Here is a 19,979-nt window from a genome sequence, read left to right as displayed (position 1 = left end):
CAATTGAGAAGTTATTTTGAATGTACAGCTGAACAATTTCAGCGCGTTGTTTAGGTGTGTATTGTTCCATGGTTAAAATTGTACTGAAATGACGCTTCCAACGCGGTATGACATTTGTTAATCTGACATCTCTGTCAAAAGTTATGGGGTTGCCAGATGCTTCCACTTTAAATGGCCCACCCTGTAGGAGACACCACGTTGTATAAGAGATTGCGTATCAGTCTTTCGAACACTTTGCTGAGACAGCAAAGTATGGATACTTCGCGATAATTCGTCACCTGCTTACAGTTGCCAGATTTATGAATAGGAATGATGCAAGCAGTTTTCCGAGACGCTGGAATAATAAGATTTTCAGAAATCCTAATCTCTTTCGCAAAGTCTCTTCAGCAACTAAACATTTACGAATACGAAGAGTTTTGTTGAAAAATGTGGGGCATAATTTTTTACATAATTTTTTAAACATGGATCATAATAGGCGACATGCTACTATAAAGCAAGTCATTATATCCGACTTTTTTACATAGAATTCTAAATTAAACCATACTTCGTTGTCTAATTATGTCATAATGAGCGGTTATTCAATGTAAACGGAGTCATAATAAACGGACTCTACTGTACTTCAAAAAAATATGATTTTTTGATTTTTCTTGGCGTTACGTGTTACGTTTAATTCCTGAACGGTTTGGTCAGCCTAGTTTGGACAGTATCAGTTCTACGATTCCTTCACTTTCATTTTTCGTAAATAATGTAGATGCCTAATTAAACATTGATTTTTATCTTTTAGTCATTCAAAACAAATCAGTTCAGTAAAACGATCTTTGTCCAATGAAATGAGACTGGAGTCATGTTTCGAATTGTTATGTATAGTATATTAGAATCGATAATCCTTACTAATATAACAAAGATTTAAATTGCAGTATGCTGAATACAACAGTTGGAAAAAACGATCTTAAACATTGCTGATAACTGTTGAAGATTGATAGATATCGAACCAAACTACAATTTGAATCATTCATGAACGAAAACGGTCGATAGTCCCGAAGACGAGCTCTGAAAAAATCAACCGCAAATAAAAAAGAGAATTTACAGTCCCTGGAGAAATATAGATTATTTAAAACACTTTAAAAAATCAAAATCTCCCAGCTTACAATCGCTGCTAAACAACTAACGCTGCTCAACCCTATCGAAATCCTTTCCATCTGGATAACGAGAGAAGACCCAATCCCCGGGTCGGAACCGGGTGGTTATGCAATGGCCCACCACAAACTCGCAACAGCCAACCTGTCCAATCAACTTTGCACGACGTGGATACGAGGCCACCATAAGACGGCATTCCACTCGAAGGAAAATAAAACATGGCGTTCAGAGGCTCATGTGGTTGCTGTTGATAACCCGCCCGCAGTACACCATCCTTGGTTCCACCCTTGTTCTAATGGAGCACCACTGTAGTTGACAACGTTGTACCTCTGTAGCAGTTCGCCGGTTTTGGGCACAACTAATTTACTGCACCAATTATCATTGCTTTTGTTCATGCCCTCCGAGTGTGCGTGTGTTATTGTCAATGTTTCAACGGCGCTGGAATATGGCAGTATTTCATAACCACTGAAACGACCTTTCTTTCGTTTTCATTACTCTTGACACAGTCACTCTAATTTGTTCAAATCCATTGAAAATAAGAAGAACGAGAAAAAAACACGAATATCATTTCTGTTTCAAGGGCAACCACATTAAGAAGATCAGCTTGTGCGGGAGAGCACGAGTTCAAATCATAAGCAGAGATCCCCCCCAGAAACGTTTCTCAATGTCACCTTCTGTGACACCCGTTTCTCATTTATTCAAATTTAATTTTGCCCACCTGATGAGATGTCTAAATGATCAGATTTCACGCCTGAATTCGATTATTGCCGGGAGAACCGGCTCCACGTAACCGCTTCGTTCTCGGATGCTGTGAGCTAGCCATTCTCAAGACTAGTCGAGTGAAGAGGATTGAAAAACACCCCTCCTGAAGAGGCTCCCGGCGGGGAATTTGAAAGTATAAACGGCATAACTCGCCCCGCTAGAGTGGATTACGCAATGCTGTGGATTTTTTTCTTATTAATTCGAAGATTATTTGACCACCGAACCGGTCGAACCGGTCGGTGCGCATTGCATGGCTCCACTTGTGACTTGTGAATGCTAATATCAACTGAAGACGACTGACTGACGATCGCGCAAAATTGCACCCGACAGGACGTGGCATCAGCCCGGTCACCCGGTGAAAGATTTACGACGTGAATCTTTGAATCCATATTTGAAGGTGTTATATGTGGCACGGACTGCCAAAAGTGGTTTCCTCCGTCCAAATGAAAAGAAAACCACACGCTGTTGCTGGCTGCCGGAATAACCTGCTCTCGGAAGATCGCCGGACGATATGAGAGTTGTGCATTTCGAATGGCTACGCACGCGTGACGCATGCCTCTGTTGAAATCGAAAGGCGGTTTCCGTGCCTGGTAGTGGTGTCTATTTTTGGATCACCACGTATTCGTCTACACAAGACTGGACCAACTAATTTTGTACTTCCTTGTTTCAGGTCGGCTTTTCTTGGTTTCTTGGTTTGGTTTCCACTCGAGTCTAGGGCGAACCGTTGTCTCGGAACGGTGGGGGTGAGAGGCGGACGAAGGGTATTATGCGGTTATGTAGTTAGAGGGCTTGGAAACCACCATACTTGCGGATGAGGTGTGTAACTTCGATTGGAAATTGTTTTCGAAAACTAACGGCCACCGGATTGTTGAGACACTGATTAAAGCGGCCGGACAGTTGGAGGTAGCCGCCAAATGGATGTAGCCATTGATTGTATAATTGAAACAATATTTATTGGTAAAACTCACTGTTTGCTTGGCGATTAGCAAATACAGATAATTATATTTATCGATTTTAATTTTATAGCAACCTAGTATTGGGTTAGCTGTTCTACTCATCAAAAAATCAAATATGCTATGTTTGACTTCGTTGGCGAGTTATTTAAAAAAAAAAAATGAGGCTCACAAAAAGGAAAACCAAATATATAATATGATGTTCGAATGCATTGTTAATTTTACTATACTACTACTAGTGGTCAGCTTGGGATTGTTCCGAAAGCTTATTGTTTGGTAAGTTATTCATTTCAGTGTTGAAAGTTTAGTTAGGGTTTAGAGAAATTATTGACAGATGGAAGCCGTCTATTATCGCGCAAATCAACATTTCGCAGGAAGTTCCGAATGAAAAATCGAGATAGCTATTTTTATTGGTACCCAAAACCATACGTTTCGTTTCGTATTCCGAAAAAAAAACGAAAAAAAAGTCCCAAAGTGGCGATTTTTGACAAAAAAATAATTTTCGAGATGACACTAGATCTCGACGTTTCATGAAATTTTATGACATTTGGCATCAAATTTTTTTTTTCGAAAACCCCGATTTCCTTTACTCCCCCTCTGGATGATTTTTCGATTTTAAAAAAAATCAAACTTTGATCGCTTTGCGCCACTCTCCCTTAAGTACGATTGAGCTAATATTTTGCATGGGGTGTTTTTTCGAGGTGGTGAACATTTTTTATGAGGTAACTTTTTGAAATTAGAGATGACAATTTTTATTGGCACCCTACTGTTCGTACATCAAGATCAAGATCGATCAAGAAGAAGCAAAAACTCATTTCCAATTGAATGCGAAGGTCGATTACGATAAGAGGACACTCAATCAGACTCGATTCAGTTGAAATCTGAGCACAAGATATCAACTGTAGCTCAGAATAGTTCTAATAAAAAAAGTTGAAATGTCAAAATAAATGTTTCCTACAGACAAAATTGAAAAATGAAACGTATTGAAAAATTCATGTCGGCGATAACGAACATTATAGAAAGAGAATTAAACACTCTTCAGTACAATGACATCGAAATTTTGCTTGGATCGTCGGGGAAAATATCTAAAAAAACCCAAATGTGTTGGTAAGCGCAAAACCCGAGGAAGGAATGGTCTGATTTGAGCCGTTATTATTTCATTGTATTCGTCTGTTGGTGTATCGAAAAATTTTCGGAAAAATCTGAAGGAAGGTCGGAAAATTCGGAAGATCGAATTTCCATATGTTCTACAATTAAATCATGATAAGAGTTGTTAGTCCATTCGATGTTGATTCGATGCGATAACGAAATTGATATTTGTTTGAAAGTGGAAATGGATATTCAGGAGAAATAACGCACTCCTATATCTTCTATCTGTATAAATAAAAATGGAAGGCCAAATGTGTTGGTAAGTGCAAAACCCGAGGAAAGTATGGTCTGATTTGTGTTGTTTTTATTTTGTTATATTCGTTTCTGCCCGTAGAACAATGTTATGTTTTTTGTGGTTGAAACTTTGAAATCTTTGAAAACTTTGAGTGAATGTTTGAAAAAAATAATTCCCATATGTTCTACAATGACATCATTGTTAGCTCAGTTGGATTTCGTGTTTGCGGAACTAAGCTTCGTGTTTCGTTGGTGTGCAGCGAAAGTAGCAATATAAATCTCAAGTGAATAACGCGCTTTGAAAATAAAAATTATGTATGAAAATTTACTTTTCTGCATCGAACATGTATTATATAAAACATAAAACATATATTTAATAGGATAGGAATACTCTTACGCCTAAATGGCTACTGTGTAATATACAAAAAAATTAGATAAAAATGCACACGAATAAACACGGCTCTGTTACAGCTGAATTGCTAAATGAGTCTAAAGAAAAAAAAACAGAAGGTATAGAAAAAATGTATTCCATGTAGCTGTAGCTACCAGGAGAATTCTTCTATTTAGAACGAATATCGTCAATATATTTCGTAACCAATTGCGCGTAGTCAATCGTTTACTGCAATACGTTATGGTTGAATATATTTCTGGGCGGGCTGAGGCACCGATTGAATCACTCGAATTGCGCGTTCGAAAGGAAAGTTAAATTCCATTTTGATTAGAAGCGGTGAATATTCTGGAGCGATTGAAGCTTTCAAATATGCGTCAATGGAATGTATCTTAGTAACTATTTTCCAAAAAAAAAACTTTTTTTAGAATTTTATGAAACGCGTGCTCGAAAAATTCAAATAAATTTTTTTTCGTCAAAGCAACAGGTTAACAGAATATATTGGAGTTTTCAAAACTGCCTTCCGATTTCCAGTGCGATCATTACTTATTGTGTTATTTATTATCGAACACGAAGTCGAAAAAGAAAAAAAAACTGTGTGGAAAGGTCGTACTTGAACGTTCTTGGAACCAAGTGAAAGCTGGTTGATGAGGTTAATTGGATTTGCTATTGAGTTAATTAAAAAAAATATATGTTTGAAAAAAATTATCCTTGAAAAACCCGAAGAAAATCGATATTTGATTTCTTCCCGATGTTGTTGTCCTCTTCACCTACACACACCAAGGTAAAAATATGTAGGGGAGGTGGGGATAGAACGGACATGTTAAGAAGAACTTCAATTATATCATTGGAAACTCATGTTTCCCAAAACTTTGTTGCAGTTTCTTGCAATTCAATATACTGTTTTTCTACCAAATTGGCCAAATGTTTTACAAAAAAAAAGTGTTTTAAAATGTTTTTTACTGAAATAAAAACGGACCGAAAAGTACAACTTTTTTTTTCGATGCGGGTAATATAGACATATAGTGGGGGTAATATGGACAGATTTATAATACATGAAGCGTAGGGGTTTATCGATCGCGAGAGGAATAACTTTATTCAACCAAGATCTGAACTCATCACAAATATCCGTTAAATGATGAAAAAATCGAATTAATCCACCTCGAAGTGATATCGTGCTTTTCAGCAGTACAAACGGACAGACCCTCCACTATTCTGCTTCTGGTTCCAGTTAGCTTCTAAACAGTCCACATTTGGCGATTTAATTTCCATTCATAGACGCAGGGCATTCCTTAGGAGTAGATTAATCAAACTTTTCATAGTCCATCTCACACCCACTGGCAACTGTCCGTTTTACCCCACCAGTACAATTATTTCAATAATTCAAATTTTCCACTCAAAAATAAATTTACTTTTCCGTACATACCTACTATCGCTTCTCTGCTAACTCACAAACCGAAATATAACCATTAGCGAATTGAATTTTGATATTAAACCACTCAAAATGCTTAATATCGAAGCAGCTAAAATTACATCCACAAGCGGAATCATGTATGTACCTGAAAATTGGAGCTTGATGTGTATTCCATCTTTATGCGTTGATTTTCCGTGATTTTCTACAGCAAATTTTCGACCTCACATTCTGTTTCTCAATTTTTTTTGTCGAGTGTTTTTTTTTCATTCCTCATTTTAAGGTGGTCCGAAAAATCTTTTTTTTTCCTTTTTTCCAAAAATGGCTTTTTTCAGACACTCGTAACTTTTGAACTACTTGCCGGATTCATGTCATCGACATATTAAACAAAGGCAAAGTAGTTATTTGAAAAAAATATTACGCTCGCAATTTTTTTTGGATTTTGTTTTTGTAATTATTGGTTGTTGTTTTTATAGTTTACTTGTTTAAAGATAGAGGGCGTTATATTTGATTGAAAACTGAGTTTTTTTCACATAACTTATCCATGTTATGTTATGTTAGAGAGGCATGTTTTTCGTTTTCGAGTTGTAATTTTTCAAAGTTTACATGTCCAGGTTGTGCAGGTAGCTTAATGAAAAATATAACAGACGAACTTAGTTTATTCTTGCCATATTATGAAATACCATAAGATTGACTTATCAAAATATTGAATAAACGCCTCTCTGATGTTTTGATATGTTGTGTAAAAAACCTCAGCTTTCAAGAAAAAGAAATATTTTTAACCATGTACACTATTAAAAAAACAAATTCAATTAATAATTCGTTATTGTCGCAAAGTTAAAACAGTGATGAATTTATATTTGTTTTTTTATGTAACCAAAAACGCATTGGAGACATAAAATTCGAATGATTTTTTTAATGTTACGGTAAACAAAATTGAAGCTACCATGAAAATTTCATTCTTGTTTCATGAAACTTCTTCAAGTATTCCGAAAACATGTGTTGATTGTTACCATGATTGTTGTTAAGTATTAAGATGTCGTTGTGATTTATCGAAATCCCTTCCAACAAGCAAACTCTTGCACTTTTTCAATTTAACCAATCATTGTGGTGATTACATTAAATTTAAATGTTCCACATCTCGTGTATTGCTCCTACTAGAGGATCTAGTGGGAAATTAGGTTCAATTTTTTAGTTTCCTCTAGTATCCTGTGAAAATTTACAACTACTGTCGAACATGTGCACATGGTCGAGATTCGACCAGTGCCATTTTTTTTCAAGACAAGAGAAAAATTCAAGAGAAAAAAAAAGCGAAAACAAAAAACAAATGCCGTAACCCACTAGAGCCAACAAGCAAAGCCAGTCACGCGGCATCTTAAGGTATTCGTGCCAAAGGCAGTCTGGGTGGGCAATAGTGGCTGCCGAGTAGATCCGTATCGAAGCACAGAGACAGAGGAAAGGAGAAGGAGAGAAACGAGAGAAAAACTAGTTACTCCGAAGCTGGGTTATCTGGGCAAGATTGTAGTCTTCTAACGCGCTGAGAAAATTTTGCTTTCGTTGGAGCAAATATTTGCATCAGCAAACACGTTGGCTGGCAGTAGATATTGCACACGGGGAAGTTACTGAGCACCGGTTGGTTGGTTTGGTTGGGCTGGTTAGAAGCAAAAACTTGTTCGATTTCGATCACGGCAACAGCCTGCTAGCCGACTGACCTATTACGAGTCGCTGTGCAGATTTGTTACAAAATCTACGAGTGATTTATCTCTTCAGTTCTCAACCCCATGGGAATGATTTCGTGTAGTTATTTCTAATTATATCTCACATCTTTTAATTCGAGCAATGGTTCTATATCGTCCGCAATTCACAGCGCAGAAGAGAGCATCACTTGCAGTGAATAAATACTGAACAAATCTGTCTCAGACCGAAAACAGGTGGTTGGTGGTAATAATTTTGCATATCTTAAATAATTCGTGTTTCGGACCTTGCACTTTCAAACATTAGAGCAAAGGGGAGTTAACACTTACCGCAAGAGTTCTCGTCCGAACCATCGTTACAGTCCTTCTCTCCGTTACAGAAAAGTCCCCGCTCGATACAGTTTCCGTCACCGCAGGCTAGGAATCCGTCCTGACAGAGTGGCTCGTCCGTGATCAGCAGAGGCTTGATCTTTCGCTCACGGTTTTTGTTCTTACAGTTCTTCACAGCGTCCTTCCAGTCGCACGTCTGTTTCTCGATGTCGAAGTACAGACCGGCCGGGCACCGAATGGCTTGCAGACCCTATGGATTAAGAAAACACAATGGACAATAATTAAAATCTCGTTCCCATCTGTTGGAGTGCTGCTTATCTCGGTGTGGTAATCGATAATTTATTACTTGACGCTGCGCTGTGCAGCATGTTTGTTCGATTCGACACTGTTGGAAGATTTTGCAATTAGCTTAACAAGATAGTGTTGTTTGTAAGTAAGCTTCTCCCCGCTATCACAATCAATTCGTTAAGAATGCATTCACGATAATTAAAACCGCCGGTGGCAGGCTTTTATTGGTATGCTCATCATCGGGCAGGTTGTAATGTATGCAAGAGGCTGTGAAGCGCATCGAAGGTCGCGGAATGCACAACACCACTGCTGCGATTTATGGGTCTCTCTTACTTTGGTTGCGGTACCGAGAGGTACTTTTTAACATGTCGTCCGGCGGCTGCGGTCGCATAGCGTAGGCATGTGGAACCAATTAGTAATTTTCATGGGATAGTTTGGAACAAGTGCCAAGGAAAATCGTAAATTACTGCGGACTTCCATTGAGTCGGAACGACCAGCTGGCAGTGAGTAATTGGTGGCCTTGGAGAATTTAATGCATACACAGGTGATGGATTGGAGTCGGTTATTGACTTTGAAAATTCTGCGTAAACGTGTGACTCACATAAACTTGTTATACCTTTCGTGGCCATGTTTGCGATGAAATCGATGATTACATTGCATAATTTTGCATACATACTTGGGGTGATTTGGACACCCCTTTAACTTAAAAAGTACGACTCAACTTGGATTTTTTATAATGTCATCTCCTTCTATTGTTGAACCGTATGTACCTAACGTAAAACAACTTTGGTAAAATTTAACAGGTGGAGGGAAAGGGTAGCATGATCACAGGGAGCACTTTTATTGTCATAAAATGCGAATGTTTCGATCGTGGTTTTAAGGTTTTTTTTCCGCTGATTAACAAACTTTTCGTTTATTGTGCAGTAAAGTTCTGTTCACCTAAAGAAGAGGAACAATATGATGCAGCGAAACTGTAAGTTTGATAACAATAAATGAAACTAATTGCATTTTAGTTTTTGCATGTTTCTGTGGGGTCAGTTGGTCCTACAGGTTTGAAGCTGTTCTTCGGTCTGATTGATTTCAGATGCCGCTCAATGAGAAGAGGTAGGAGCTTGAAAGAGCAACGCAATGATGGATTATCTTTGACCAAGGATCGAAAGTGTTTGAAAACGCTCGAACAACTGTGAAAAGATCCATGCAGAACTCGAAATGGTCTCAATACAATATTACGGTCTGGAATCTGACCAAGACACCTGGTATCGATCCCAGAACACTGTTACTGATTGTAGTATTATCTCAAATTACTTTACATAAACATAAGTATGTTTTTTTCGATGAAACACACACTGGACCAAATCACCCCGCATCAAATTTTAATGTCCAAAAATTATCTCTTTTATTTTATGATACATTTGGTAGTTTGAAGCTTGATATAATGATTAAGAGTGTAGCTCAGTGAAATATTAGGCGATTTGCTTAGGTGATCCAAATTACCTCCACTTACCCTATATTGTATTTCAGAGTTCTTTGGATTTAAAATCATCTTCTAAATGTGTTTTTCACTCCGGACAAGGGGTTTTGAGAAACACAAACATTTATTTTGATTTTTTAAATTTTTTTGCCAACAGCTAGGTACTATGCTTGACACTACAATAAATTGATGCAATAGTTACTACTAGTCACATGGAAAAGTGTCCGGAGTAAGAAGCCGTCCGGATTCAAAAGTATAACGGTACTTTACAATTGCTTTAAAATTATACATAATCCTCCACAATCTTCCGACATTAATTCCATTGAAAAACTAAGATGAATAAATATATAAGTATTATTCCTAGATACATCAAAAAGCTCGTAGGCAGTTGCAATGGACATAAGTGCTCATACTAAACATAAAGTCCCGAATTGATCAATATGAGTTGGAACGAATTTTAATACATTTGCTTCATTTTATAAGAAATAAAAACATTCTTCCTCTTCCCTCCCATATGACACTATGACTTTATCTAAATAGAATGCATCGCAAGCTAGTTTTCAACTATCGAAAGAAGTGAGAAGGGCAGATACATAGTGGTGTACGGACTCGAGTTTGTATCAATGTATATTGGGATGCAAACCAAATCTTCCAAACAATCCAGAGCCATCACTGTTCGACTGTTCCAAGTATTCATATTGAAAAGTATTTATGACAGATCTTTGCCTCTGAATGTCGGTTTCTAGAACGTTCTAGATGTACAGACCCCTTTTGATTTTGACAACTGTTTTTCTTAAATCCTGTTTTTTAGTTTTCTCATCCTTCATTCAACCAATTTAAGCTCAACCAAAAAAAGATAATATGATCCTTTATGTTGCCAATATAAATGGCTGCAATCGGTCAACTGGTTCCAGAATACGGTCGAAACATGTTCCGGTAATATAATGGGCATGATCAAAGCAGTACTCAGAACCGTACTATGCCCATCATGTGACACCTCTAATTACTCGTGATTACGACATTTCTGGCCTCATCTGCATGGGTCCTCAACCCCTCGGCAATCCGTTGTTTTCCCCTTTTGGAATCATTGGAATGTTACTTTCTTAAGGTGAAGGTCGATGGACACAAAGAACTGCCTCTGCGGTTTTTCAACCTGCCACCCCGCATTTATCGAGGTACACATCTCAACAAAAACAAATGTCTCGTACCTGTAATTGTTAATCCATGTATGCTGCATTGCAGCAAGCTACGAGTAACAATATCAGAGATGAGACGTTTGAGTTTGTTGTGATGTGTGCCTCAAAATATGCTTGATGGCATGGTAAAAACCTCAGAGGCAGCCAGTTGTAGTTTCCAATGATCTTGTCCTTAAGAAATTATTATTGAAAAATTAATTTTCTCTTTCTTATTTCATTTTTATTCAAGTAAATGTTGTTTGCATTTTCAAATAATGCAAAATGTCTCAATTTATGATAAACAACATTGTATTCGGAAATGTTTCGTGTGGATCACGGAATTCGCTTGTAATTTTCAGGATAAATCCTAACTGCCGGTTGGCTTTAGCGATTATTTCGCTGAAATGCAGTCGGAAGCTAAGTGCTTTATCAAGTGTCACGGATGTGGCTCACTCGCGATAGCACTTGACCAGAGATGGAGTAGCCAAACGCAATTGGCTTTAGCTTCCGATGGAAACAAAAAGTACCGCATTTCGAGATACTGATCGACATTATATTTCTCGAGCACCATTCTTCAAAACTGTCGACCATATTCTAGAGCCTAGGCCAATCAAGAGCGTTCCTGATTACCATATACATTTTCACGTCATCTGCGTAGAATAAGCGGCATCCAGGTGGAAGTAAAAAGGACATTCCGTTGATGAAAATGTGAGAACAACAATGGTTGCTTCCTTGAGGCACTCTCGAGGAAGTGAATGCCGCAGACTGCGCAGGTCCAATTTTGACACACATCCGCCGGTTTGTTAGATAGGAGTTCAACCATTGGAAATCTGGAGGAAATACCGAGTTTGTTCAATCTTACTATCAGTATTTTGTGATCGACACGGTTGAAAGCAGCCTTAAGGTCTGTATACACTGCGTCTACTTGAGTGTCTTGCTCCATGCTGCGCAGACAAAATGAACAAAGTTGATCAAATTGGTATCGACTGATCTTTTTGGAAAGAATCCGGGCTGATCTAATGATAAATAGTTTTTGCAACAGGAAAACACAGCATCATTCACAATGATTTCGAAACATATCAGCCATCTCGGAGTGTTTGTCCTCAGCCATTCAGTTCTTGAGCGACTTGGTGAGTTCGGGTCAACGCTGGACCTGGAAGTACGATGTCCACCAAAATCGAATATTCGTCTATTTGTTTATCCAAGAAATGTTCGTTATTTCCTTTTTCTTCTATGCCGTCGTAGCCTTTGTCGTTCTGATTCAGCACCAGAGCGATAATTTTCGCGTCTGAATATTCATCAACGCAAAATTCTTTCTCGAGTATTCCGTTGTTTTAACTGTGTCGATGTTCGGGGATGTTCGGATGTTCGGAAACTCTGGGAGTTGAACAATATACGCAAAGGAACGTCGAATTCGTTCAGCAGTTCCAACTATCCAGCCTATATTTTTCCAAGATCGTTGAATCACTATTTCGGAGACATCAATCCATGCTTCATGCAGCCAAAAAGGAACGTCTTTATGGTTGATTTTCTTAATCCGTTGCTTAAAGTTGGACTCATTGGCGATTTCAAGATGCAATTTGTCTCGGTATCGGGTTTCGGTAATTTGAATGACCTGTTTTGAATGTAATTTGAATGAATGGCCTCTGTCAAGCCGTCATCCGAAATCTGCTCATGTTGGAAATGATGGGCCGTACACTTGTCAAGAAGGAGAACGGCCTTTGGTTTGATTTCCACTCTACTGGAAAATTTTCGAAGATTTGGTACGATAAACTCGTGTAACCACTTCTGAAATATGTCGCGAGTGGTCCATGCATTTTTCAAAGCGGCATATTCAACAGGAATTTGAACGTTTTTGAATGCCCCATGAGTTCTTAGTTTTTCCAATTATAAACATCGGCAATTTGTGAGTACCCGTAGCATTTGTGCATGGCATAAAGGTTATTCTATATTTTGCCATCCTTAGCCCGGGAGTAGTGGACTCTTCAGTGTATACCATAGTGTACCCGAGGAGTGCAAAAACTAAAATATTCGCGTCATGTAATTTTTCATTGATCCCTAAATATTTTTAACCACTAAAAATTTTTTAAAAAATATGGAAAGAAACCGTTCGTTTCTGGACGGTTTGATTTTGGCAACACAAAATATTCGGGCGAATTGCCAAAATCGAACGGGGTCTGTATTCCAAAAAATGATATTCTTTTTGAAAGAAAACTCTCAAGCGGTTTTAATTGTAATTAACGTAAAACTTCGTCTTTTAGTATCTTAGAGTGCCAAATGGAGTGTAAAAGGTTCGCTCGAAATGCAAATGCAACCTTCGTTCCACGGACGATGTGGAGAAAAAACATTGCATCTTAAGCAGCGTCCGTTTTTAACTTAGTTGGTATAAATAACCCATTCGCGATTTTAAAGTATGTTCTCAATCCAGCGAGCATACAATATTCTTTACTAATGTCACTAAGGTTTTGCTCGATACAAAGGAAGAATGGGAATATATATTGCAAATAGCGGTGCAATTTTATTTGGTGTTCGGTCAATTTACATGCCGTTTGGTTGGAGAGTACTTCTGCATTTTTGAATCACACGCACACATCGTTGTGGTTTTATGTATTGCCGAAGGTAGATTAAACTGATTAAGAAACGTGAAGGTATGGTATGTATGGTATGTTATGTATGGTATGGATGTACGACCCCTGTCATGGGCACTAAATATTAGTGCTAAGTAGTTTATTCTTAAATTTCCATAATGTGATAACTGACCCGGCGAACTTCGTCCCGCCCAAAATGGATTTCTTATATGATTTTTTTTCGAACATTCACGTTTTCTTACTAAGTGAAGGTTCGTGGGTTTAATCGCAGAACTCTTCATTGATTAATCTTCTAATTGGCCGTTCACAATTCTTAATATAAATTCTCTGTTACTTCTACCAAAAAATTATTTTCAGACACAATTTCCACTCAAGGTCCTTGATTAACTTGTAAATAACATGTTTCTTCGTTACATGTAAACATGTTTGATACAGAAAAGTAAATTTAAATTCATAATTTCAAAGCGCGTTTCCAACTGAGAATTTTTTACTATTTTCGGTTCACATTAGAAGCGCTCCTCCTAGGAACAAATAGGAGAAGCTTGCCCTAGTCCGACCGGTGGCCCTAAACCGACCACCCCTTGGATTTCGGGAATGGCGCTACCTAACGAATTTGTGATAATGTCAAATGTTCTAACTCAACTGTTCTCTAACTGTTCTAATTTCATTTCCGGTCTATTAGCGCCGTTTTCAATTAACCGGAAGCCACCATCTTCGTTTTCAAAATGGCATCGGAAGACGATATTCGATTTCCACTATTATAGCCCTTTCACCCAATACCCATATCATGGGGGGCATTCATCATTGTTGGTAATTTAGAGTAATTATCAGCAAACCGGAAGTCAAAACATGATTATATTCGTTTTCCGCTCTTCAGTTATTTTCATTCATTATCCATGAAATTGGGGGTGTATGTCGTTTCCGAGTGTAATTGTAAAACATATGGGAAATCAATTCGATTTTTTCGAGTTTTCTTTAAACTTCTCCGAAAATTTTTCGATTTTCTCTCTATACTATTGATCTACAGGCAGGTAGAAATACAACAAAACAAAAACGCTTCAAATCGGACGATTTCTTATTCGGGTTTCGCGCTTGGCGCAATTGGCGTTCCATTTTCATTTACAATGACTTTGACCTACCGCTGTCAAAGTTTTTTTGTTTGCTGAAGGAGGACACTTTTCCTGGCACCCTTTCCATCACTTCGTCAAAAGAGAGGCAAACAGAAGGAGGAAGCCATCCATTTGCCTGGACTGAACCGATATGGCGGCTGTTGGTGGCTTGGAGATCGGCGGTACCTGTTGCTAGTGGTGGTTACTTCTGGCATTTTAGGTGTTTCCCGCTCGCTGTTCGGTGTTTTTTGTTTGCTTCAAGTAAATCTGGTCGTTTATTTTTTGACGTAGGATTACGTCTTTCGGGAACATATTGGGGTACAAATTGAAAATCGAAAATCGAGCACATCGTGAAAATTGTCCAATTTCAAACGCTTATTGCTCAGTCATTTCACGCTGGATTGATGAAATTTTTGCGTCAATCGATTTCGGCACTCCATAACAATTTTTTATATTGAAGAAAATAATATATGTCATGAAACTAACTATCGAACAATTGAAAAATATCAACCCCTCTCCTAACGGAATTACCCATTTCTGATTGGTCGAAATTGACGATACATGCGTCCGGTCCCTAACAGAGAAATCAAAACCAAGCTGTCTGGGGGAAATCGCCATTGCAAATACATGAATGTAGGGGGAACTTTTGTTCCTACCGAAATGTGTTCCCTAACAGAGACATCAAAACCAAGTAAGGGGGAACTTTTGTTTCTACCGAAATGTGTTCCCTAACAGAGACATCAAAACCAAGCTGCCTGGGAGAAACCGTCATTGCAAATACATGAAAGTGAGGGGGAACTTTTGTTCCTACCGAAATGTGTTCCCTAACAGAGACATCAAAATCAAGCTGCCTGGGGGAAATCGACATTGCAAATAAATGCAAGTCGGGGGCATTTTTATATTGCAAGTAAGGTGAGTGATTGCTCCCTTGGCCGAGTGGTTAGCGTCATAACTAACATGCCGGGTGTTCGGGTTCGATTCCCGTTCTGGTTGGGGGAATTTTTCGTCAAAGAAATTTCCTCCGACTTGCACTGTGATCACGCGTATTCTAGAGCTTGCCACTCAGAATGCATTCAAGGCGTGTTATTTGGCATAGAAATCTCAACTAAGTACAAATAAAAATGACGCAAGTAATACTACGTTGAGACGGCGAAGTTCCTCTAGGAACGTTAGTGCCATTGAAGAAGAAGAAGAAGGTGAGTGATACCAATAATTCTAGCTAATAAAATTTAAATTTGGAATTTTAATGCTAGTTGCTTCGTGAAATTTCATATCAATGACCGATCATGCATTGTGAAAAATTTAGCACAAGTGTAGGTGTAAAATTGTATATGGTAGCAGTTGTGTTAAAAATGACTTGATATATGAAACGATTTATTTCAATTTTCATACATAAAAACCAAGATGTGTTCCCGCTTGAGAACGAGTCGTTTGGTTTAAGCTGTCTGTTTTTTTTTCACTCATTTTCACTCAAGGAAAGTTTATACGAAGAGAAAAATTAGAAAAGTGAAGAAATATTAGAAATTTGATTTCCCATATGCTCTACATATAGCATTAGGTATTGTTAATCCAATTAAAATTCGGATTGGGTTGAATAAACACCTAGAAAGTATAAATTATAAAAGAAAATTACCTTTTTCATTTCAAATATGTTTCCTCTATATTAAAGTACCATTTTTATACTGATGAGAAAAATTGATAATTGTGTTCGGTATTGGTAATTATCTTATATTACATTGGTGAGTTTTTTTTCCTTTATTTCATCCATACATAACACAGGAGGCATCTCGTCTGGGATCACAGAGGGCGGTTTTTTCAATCTCGTTCCACTTCGGTATCTTTTATCTGATTCGCACCGTCCAGCGACTGTTTACCATCTTTCTGTCATCATCACTTGGTAAACACTGGTGGAGTGAACAAACAATACCCAACAACCAAACAAAACGGCCCTTTTCATGGTCACCAAATCATTATCAAAGAGTTTAACAATGTAATTCTTCAAACATATCCAAAATCAACACATAGCCTAACGTAATCCTACGTCAATTATGCGGTCGTGTCTCAGACACAACCCTCCTGTGAATTTTTTTTTCCTTTTTTTTCTGTGAGTATTTCTCTGCTAGTATTTTCTACCAATGTATTTTCTGCTGATATTCACGAGAGTTTTTCAACCATATCCGAAATTTTTATTGACATTCATAAAAAATATTAGTGTCATTTAAAAAAACGGTGGACATTTCGAACAAATTATAGAAATAATTATATTTTTTATTTTTTAAAAATTATTATATTTCGAAATTATAGAAATTCTCGTCTAAATTATAACTCGAATGAACTCTAATTCGGAGCAATTATCACCATTTAACTTTGCCTTCACTTCCCAAACAAAAAAGGATAAAATCAAGAAGATTTTTCTAATGTAACTGAGCCTGTAAAAATAAACGATTTATATAAAAAAAAGAAGATTTTTTTGAACATTAGAGCCAGTAGAACGGCTTAAGCCAAATTGTTCAATACCAGAATACCAGTACTTTGAATATTAAGATTTAAAAATATTAAAGCAACTTTTCTGAAAGTTCAATTTCAAATCAGTCCTGAATCATAATTGACAAAAATAATATCATTAGCTTCTCCTCAAATGTCAAAAGTGAGTCCCTTAAAAGGAATATTCTTCCACTGGGACTTCACACCCATTTCAAATAAATGACTTTTGCTGTCACACACATATTTTTCAAATTTTTAGTCTTCTTTTGTCAGCTTATTTTTATTAGTTTATTAGCTTTTTTTTGTTACATATTATTTTTTTGCTGCACAGTTCGAGCTGAGATAGTTGCGTCCACTACCAGGGGGCTCATTCGAGCTCTTTGATGTGGGGGATAGCGGAAGGTGATTAAAAAAAACTACCATGCATTCCAAATGAAATGGATGAAACAATAAATGACGAGTTAAGAAGATATGGAATGAATTATTAAAATTATAACTATTGTTTCGGTGGATTTTTATGAACTTGTTGTATAATTACAGTAGAATATTTTTATTGATCTTCATATAAAAATATAAAATATTTGAATGGATTAGTGTTTCGACGTAGAACTACGTCTTTCAGGAATGGTGCCAAATCAGAAAACAGGTCACGTTTTTATGAAATAAAGTTAACGTTAATAACTATTTTCACTGTGAATGAATTTCACTGTGAATGAATTTGCATACCAATCGAATCGGAAGTTCACTAAGATTTGTTTAATATTCTATACATTACAATTCGCTAATCTATAACCGGTTTAAATTCATGAAAACTGGAAGAGTTTCTTTTTTCCCATACATTTGTTCTGTCGATTTGTCTGCTACCCTACCCGTAACTCGAACATTCCCTAATAGATCGAAAAGATGTTTGCATCAATTGATAGGAAATATTTCTCCGCGTTTATCACAATTAATAAAATGTTATTTTTCATGAGATAAACAATTGAATGACTGAAAAATGTCAAGTGCTATCTAAACGTCCTAACTGCCAAGTTTTGATTGGCCCGAGTTACGGTTTCCCCAACACAGACTTCAAAATCAATGTGCCTGGTGGAATCCACTTTGCAAATACATGCAAGTCGGGGGTAATTTTTGGTGTTGAATACTTTTATACTCGCTTGTCGTTGTGCAGACCGGAATATGTTTCCCTAAAACGTACTTTTAAACTGAGAAGCCTGGGAAAACCGTCGTTTCGGATATTATAGGTGAATGAACTTTCGCGGTTCGAGAACTACGTAAACATGAGATGTGTAATAATATCAGAGGGAAATGTAAAATACAATGATCGTTTGACAATTCTTCCATTCACATATTTTGGTACTCCTAGGCATCATATCAAACGTAATAGGACGTTCATCAAATTTACTTGTAACGAAGAACATAACCTATTACAATGCATGAATTGATTTTGCATGGCAACTGTTCAAAGTTTTAACTTACAAAGCCTTACATGCCTTGTGCTGATTTCAAACATAATATACACATAGCTCGATATATAAAGAGGTAGCCCTCCGTATCAAGGTGTGCTACAAAAAAAAATATGCTTACGGATTTTTTTTTGTGCTAGTGTGGATATGAAGAGTATCTAGAATTTTGGAATATAGATATATACTGCATTTGTTCAGATACAACGTATATTTCATGGAAGTATGCTTTCAAATCCCCGTAGGAAAACCTTGCATGTTGTGGTGTTCGATTCCACCTCAAGCGGAATATAACAGTTTATAGTTTGTGATCGATATCTAAGTGGGAATGAGAAATTCTGGTGCGGGTTGGTAGCGCTGTTCAATCGTAAATGTAATATATTAATATATTATATATCTTGTACCTTACGTTCCTAGAAGAATTTCGCCGTCTCCACGTAGTAAAGGGTGTGTCACATCAAATTGCATCACGGAAAAAACGCTGTAGAAATTTAATTTTTAGGAATTATATCTTCAGCTTTCGCTTATAATCAGATAAGAGTGTATAGATCACGTTGGCCATGATTCACTGTCAATTTTTCGTAAATTTGGAAAAATGCCGTCGAACGAAAAAGAACGTCGTGAATTAATCCTGCGCACTCATTTCGAGAATCCGGAGTTGTCACATCGGGACATCGATAAGATGCTGGGAATCGTCCAATCCACGGTCAGCAGAGTACTAAAACGATACTTCGAGAACCTAACCATCAACCGGAAGGTGAAGAACGGAAAAAATGGATGCTCCGTCAGTGAAAAAGATCACAAGCGCGTAGTTAAGCAGTTTAGACGTGATCCGAGAAATTCGGTCCGGGATGTCGCCAATAAGCTGAATATTTCAAGTTCATTCGTCCAGCGGACCAAACAGCGGGAGGGCCTGCGTATATACAATGTTCAGAAGGCTCCTAACCGCGACGAAAGGCAAAACATGGTGGGGAAGACGCGAGCCCGGAAGCTGTAAACCGAAAAGCTGATGAAGCCGCATTGCCTGGTAATGGACGACGAAACCTACGTCAAAGCGGACTTTCGTCAGCTGCCGGGCCTGTTGTTCTTCTCCGCAGAGGACAAATTCAGCGTTCCGGAGGATATTCGCAAGCAGAAACTATCCAAGTTTGCCAAAAAGTACATGGTGTGGCAAGCGATCTGCTCTTGCGGAAAGCGGAGCGCCCCCTTCGTGATGACCGGCACGGTAAATGGGCAGGTTTACCTTAAGGAGTGCCTACAGAAGCGCTTACTACCACTATTGAAGCAGCACGAGGGCCCGACCATCTTCTGGCCGGATCTCGCTTCGTGCCACTATTCAAAGG

General features: G+C 37.7%; 1 protein-coding gene across 1 annotated transcript in view; it reads right to left on the bottom strand.

Moving 5' to 3' along the window:
* Positions 1 to 19,979, bottom strand: part of LOC129768080 (chitin deacetylase 1) — a 51,905-nt gene that overhangs the window by 16,362 nt on the left and 15,564 nt on the right. Inside the window, exon 3 of the mRNA XM_055769494.1 lies at positions 8,059 to 8,308. Within this exon, the coding sequence (XP_055625469.1) occupies positions 8,059 to 8,308 (250 nt within the window). The remainder of the gene's footprint in view (positions 1 to 8,058; positions 8,309 to 19,979) is intronic.

Source organism: Toxorhynchites rutilus, chromosome 2 (genome assembly GCF_029784135.1).
Source record: "Toxorhynchites rutilus septentrionalis strain SRP chromosome 2, ASM2978413v1, whole genome shotgun sequence".
NCBI classification, from domain to species: domain Eukaryota; kingdom Metazoa; phylum Arthropoda; class Insecta; order Diptera; family Culicidae; genus Toxorhynchites; species Toxorhynchites rutilus.
This window is presented reverse-complemented; position numbering and strand designations above follow the sequence as displayed.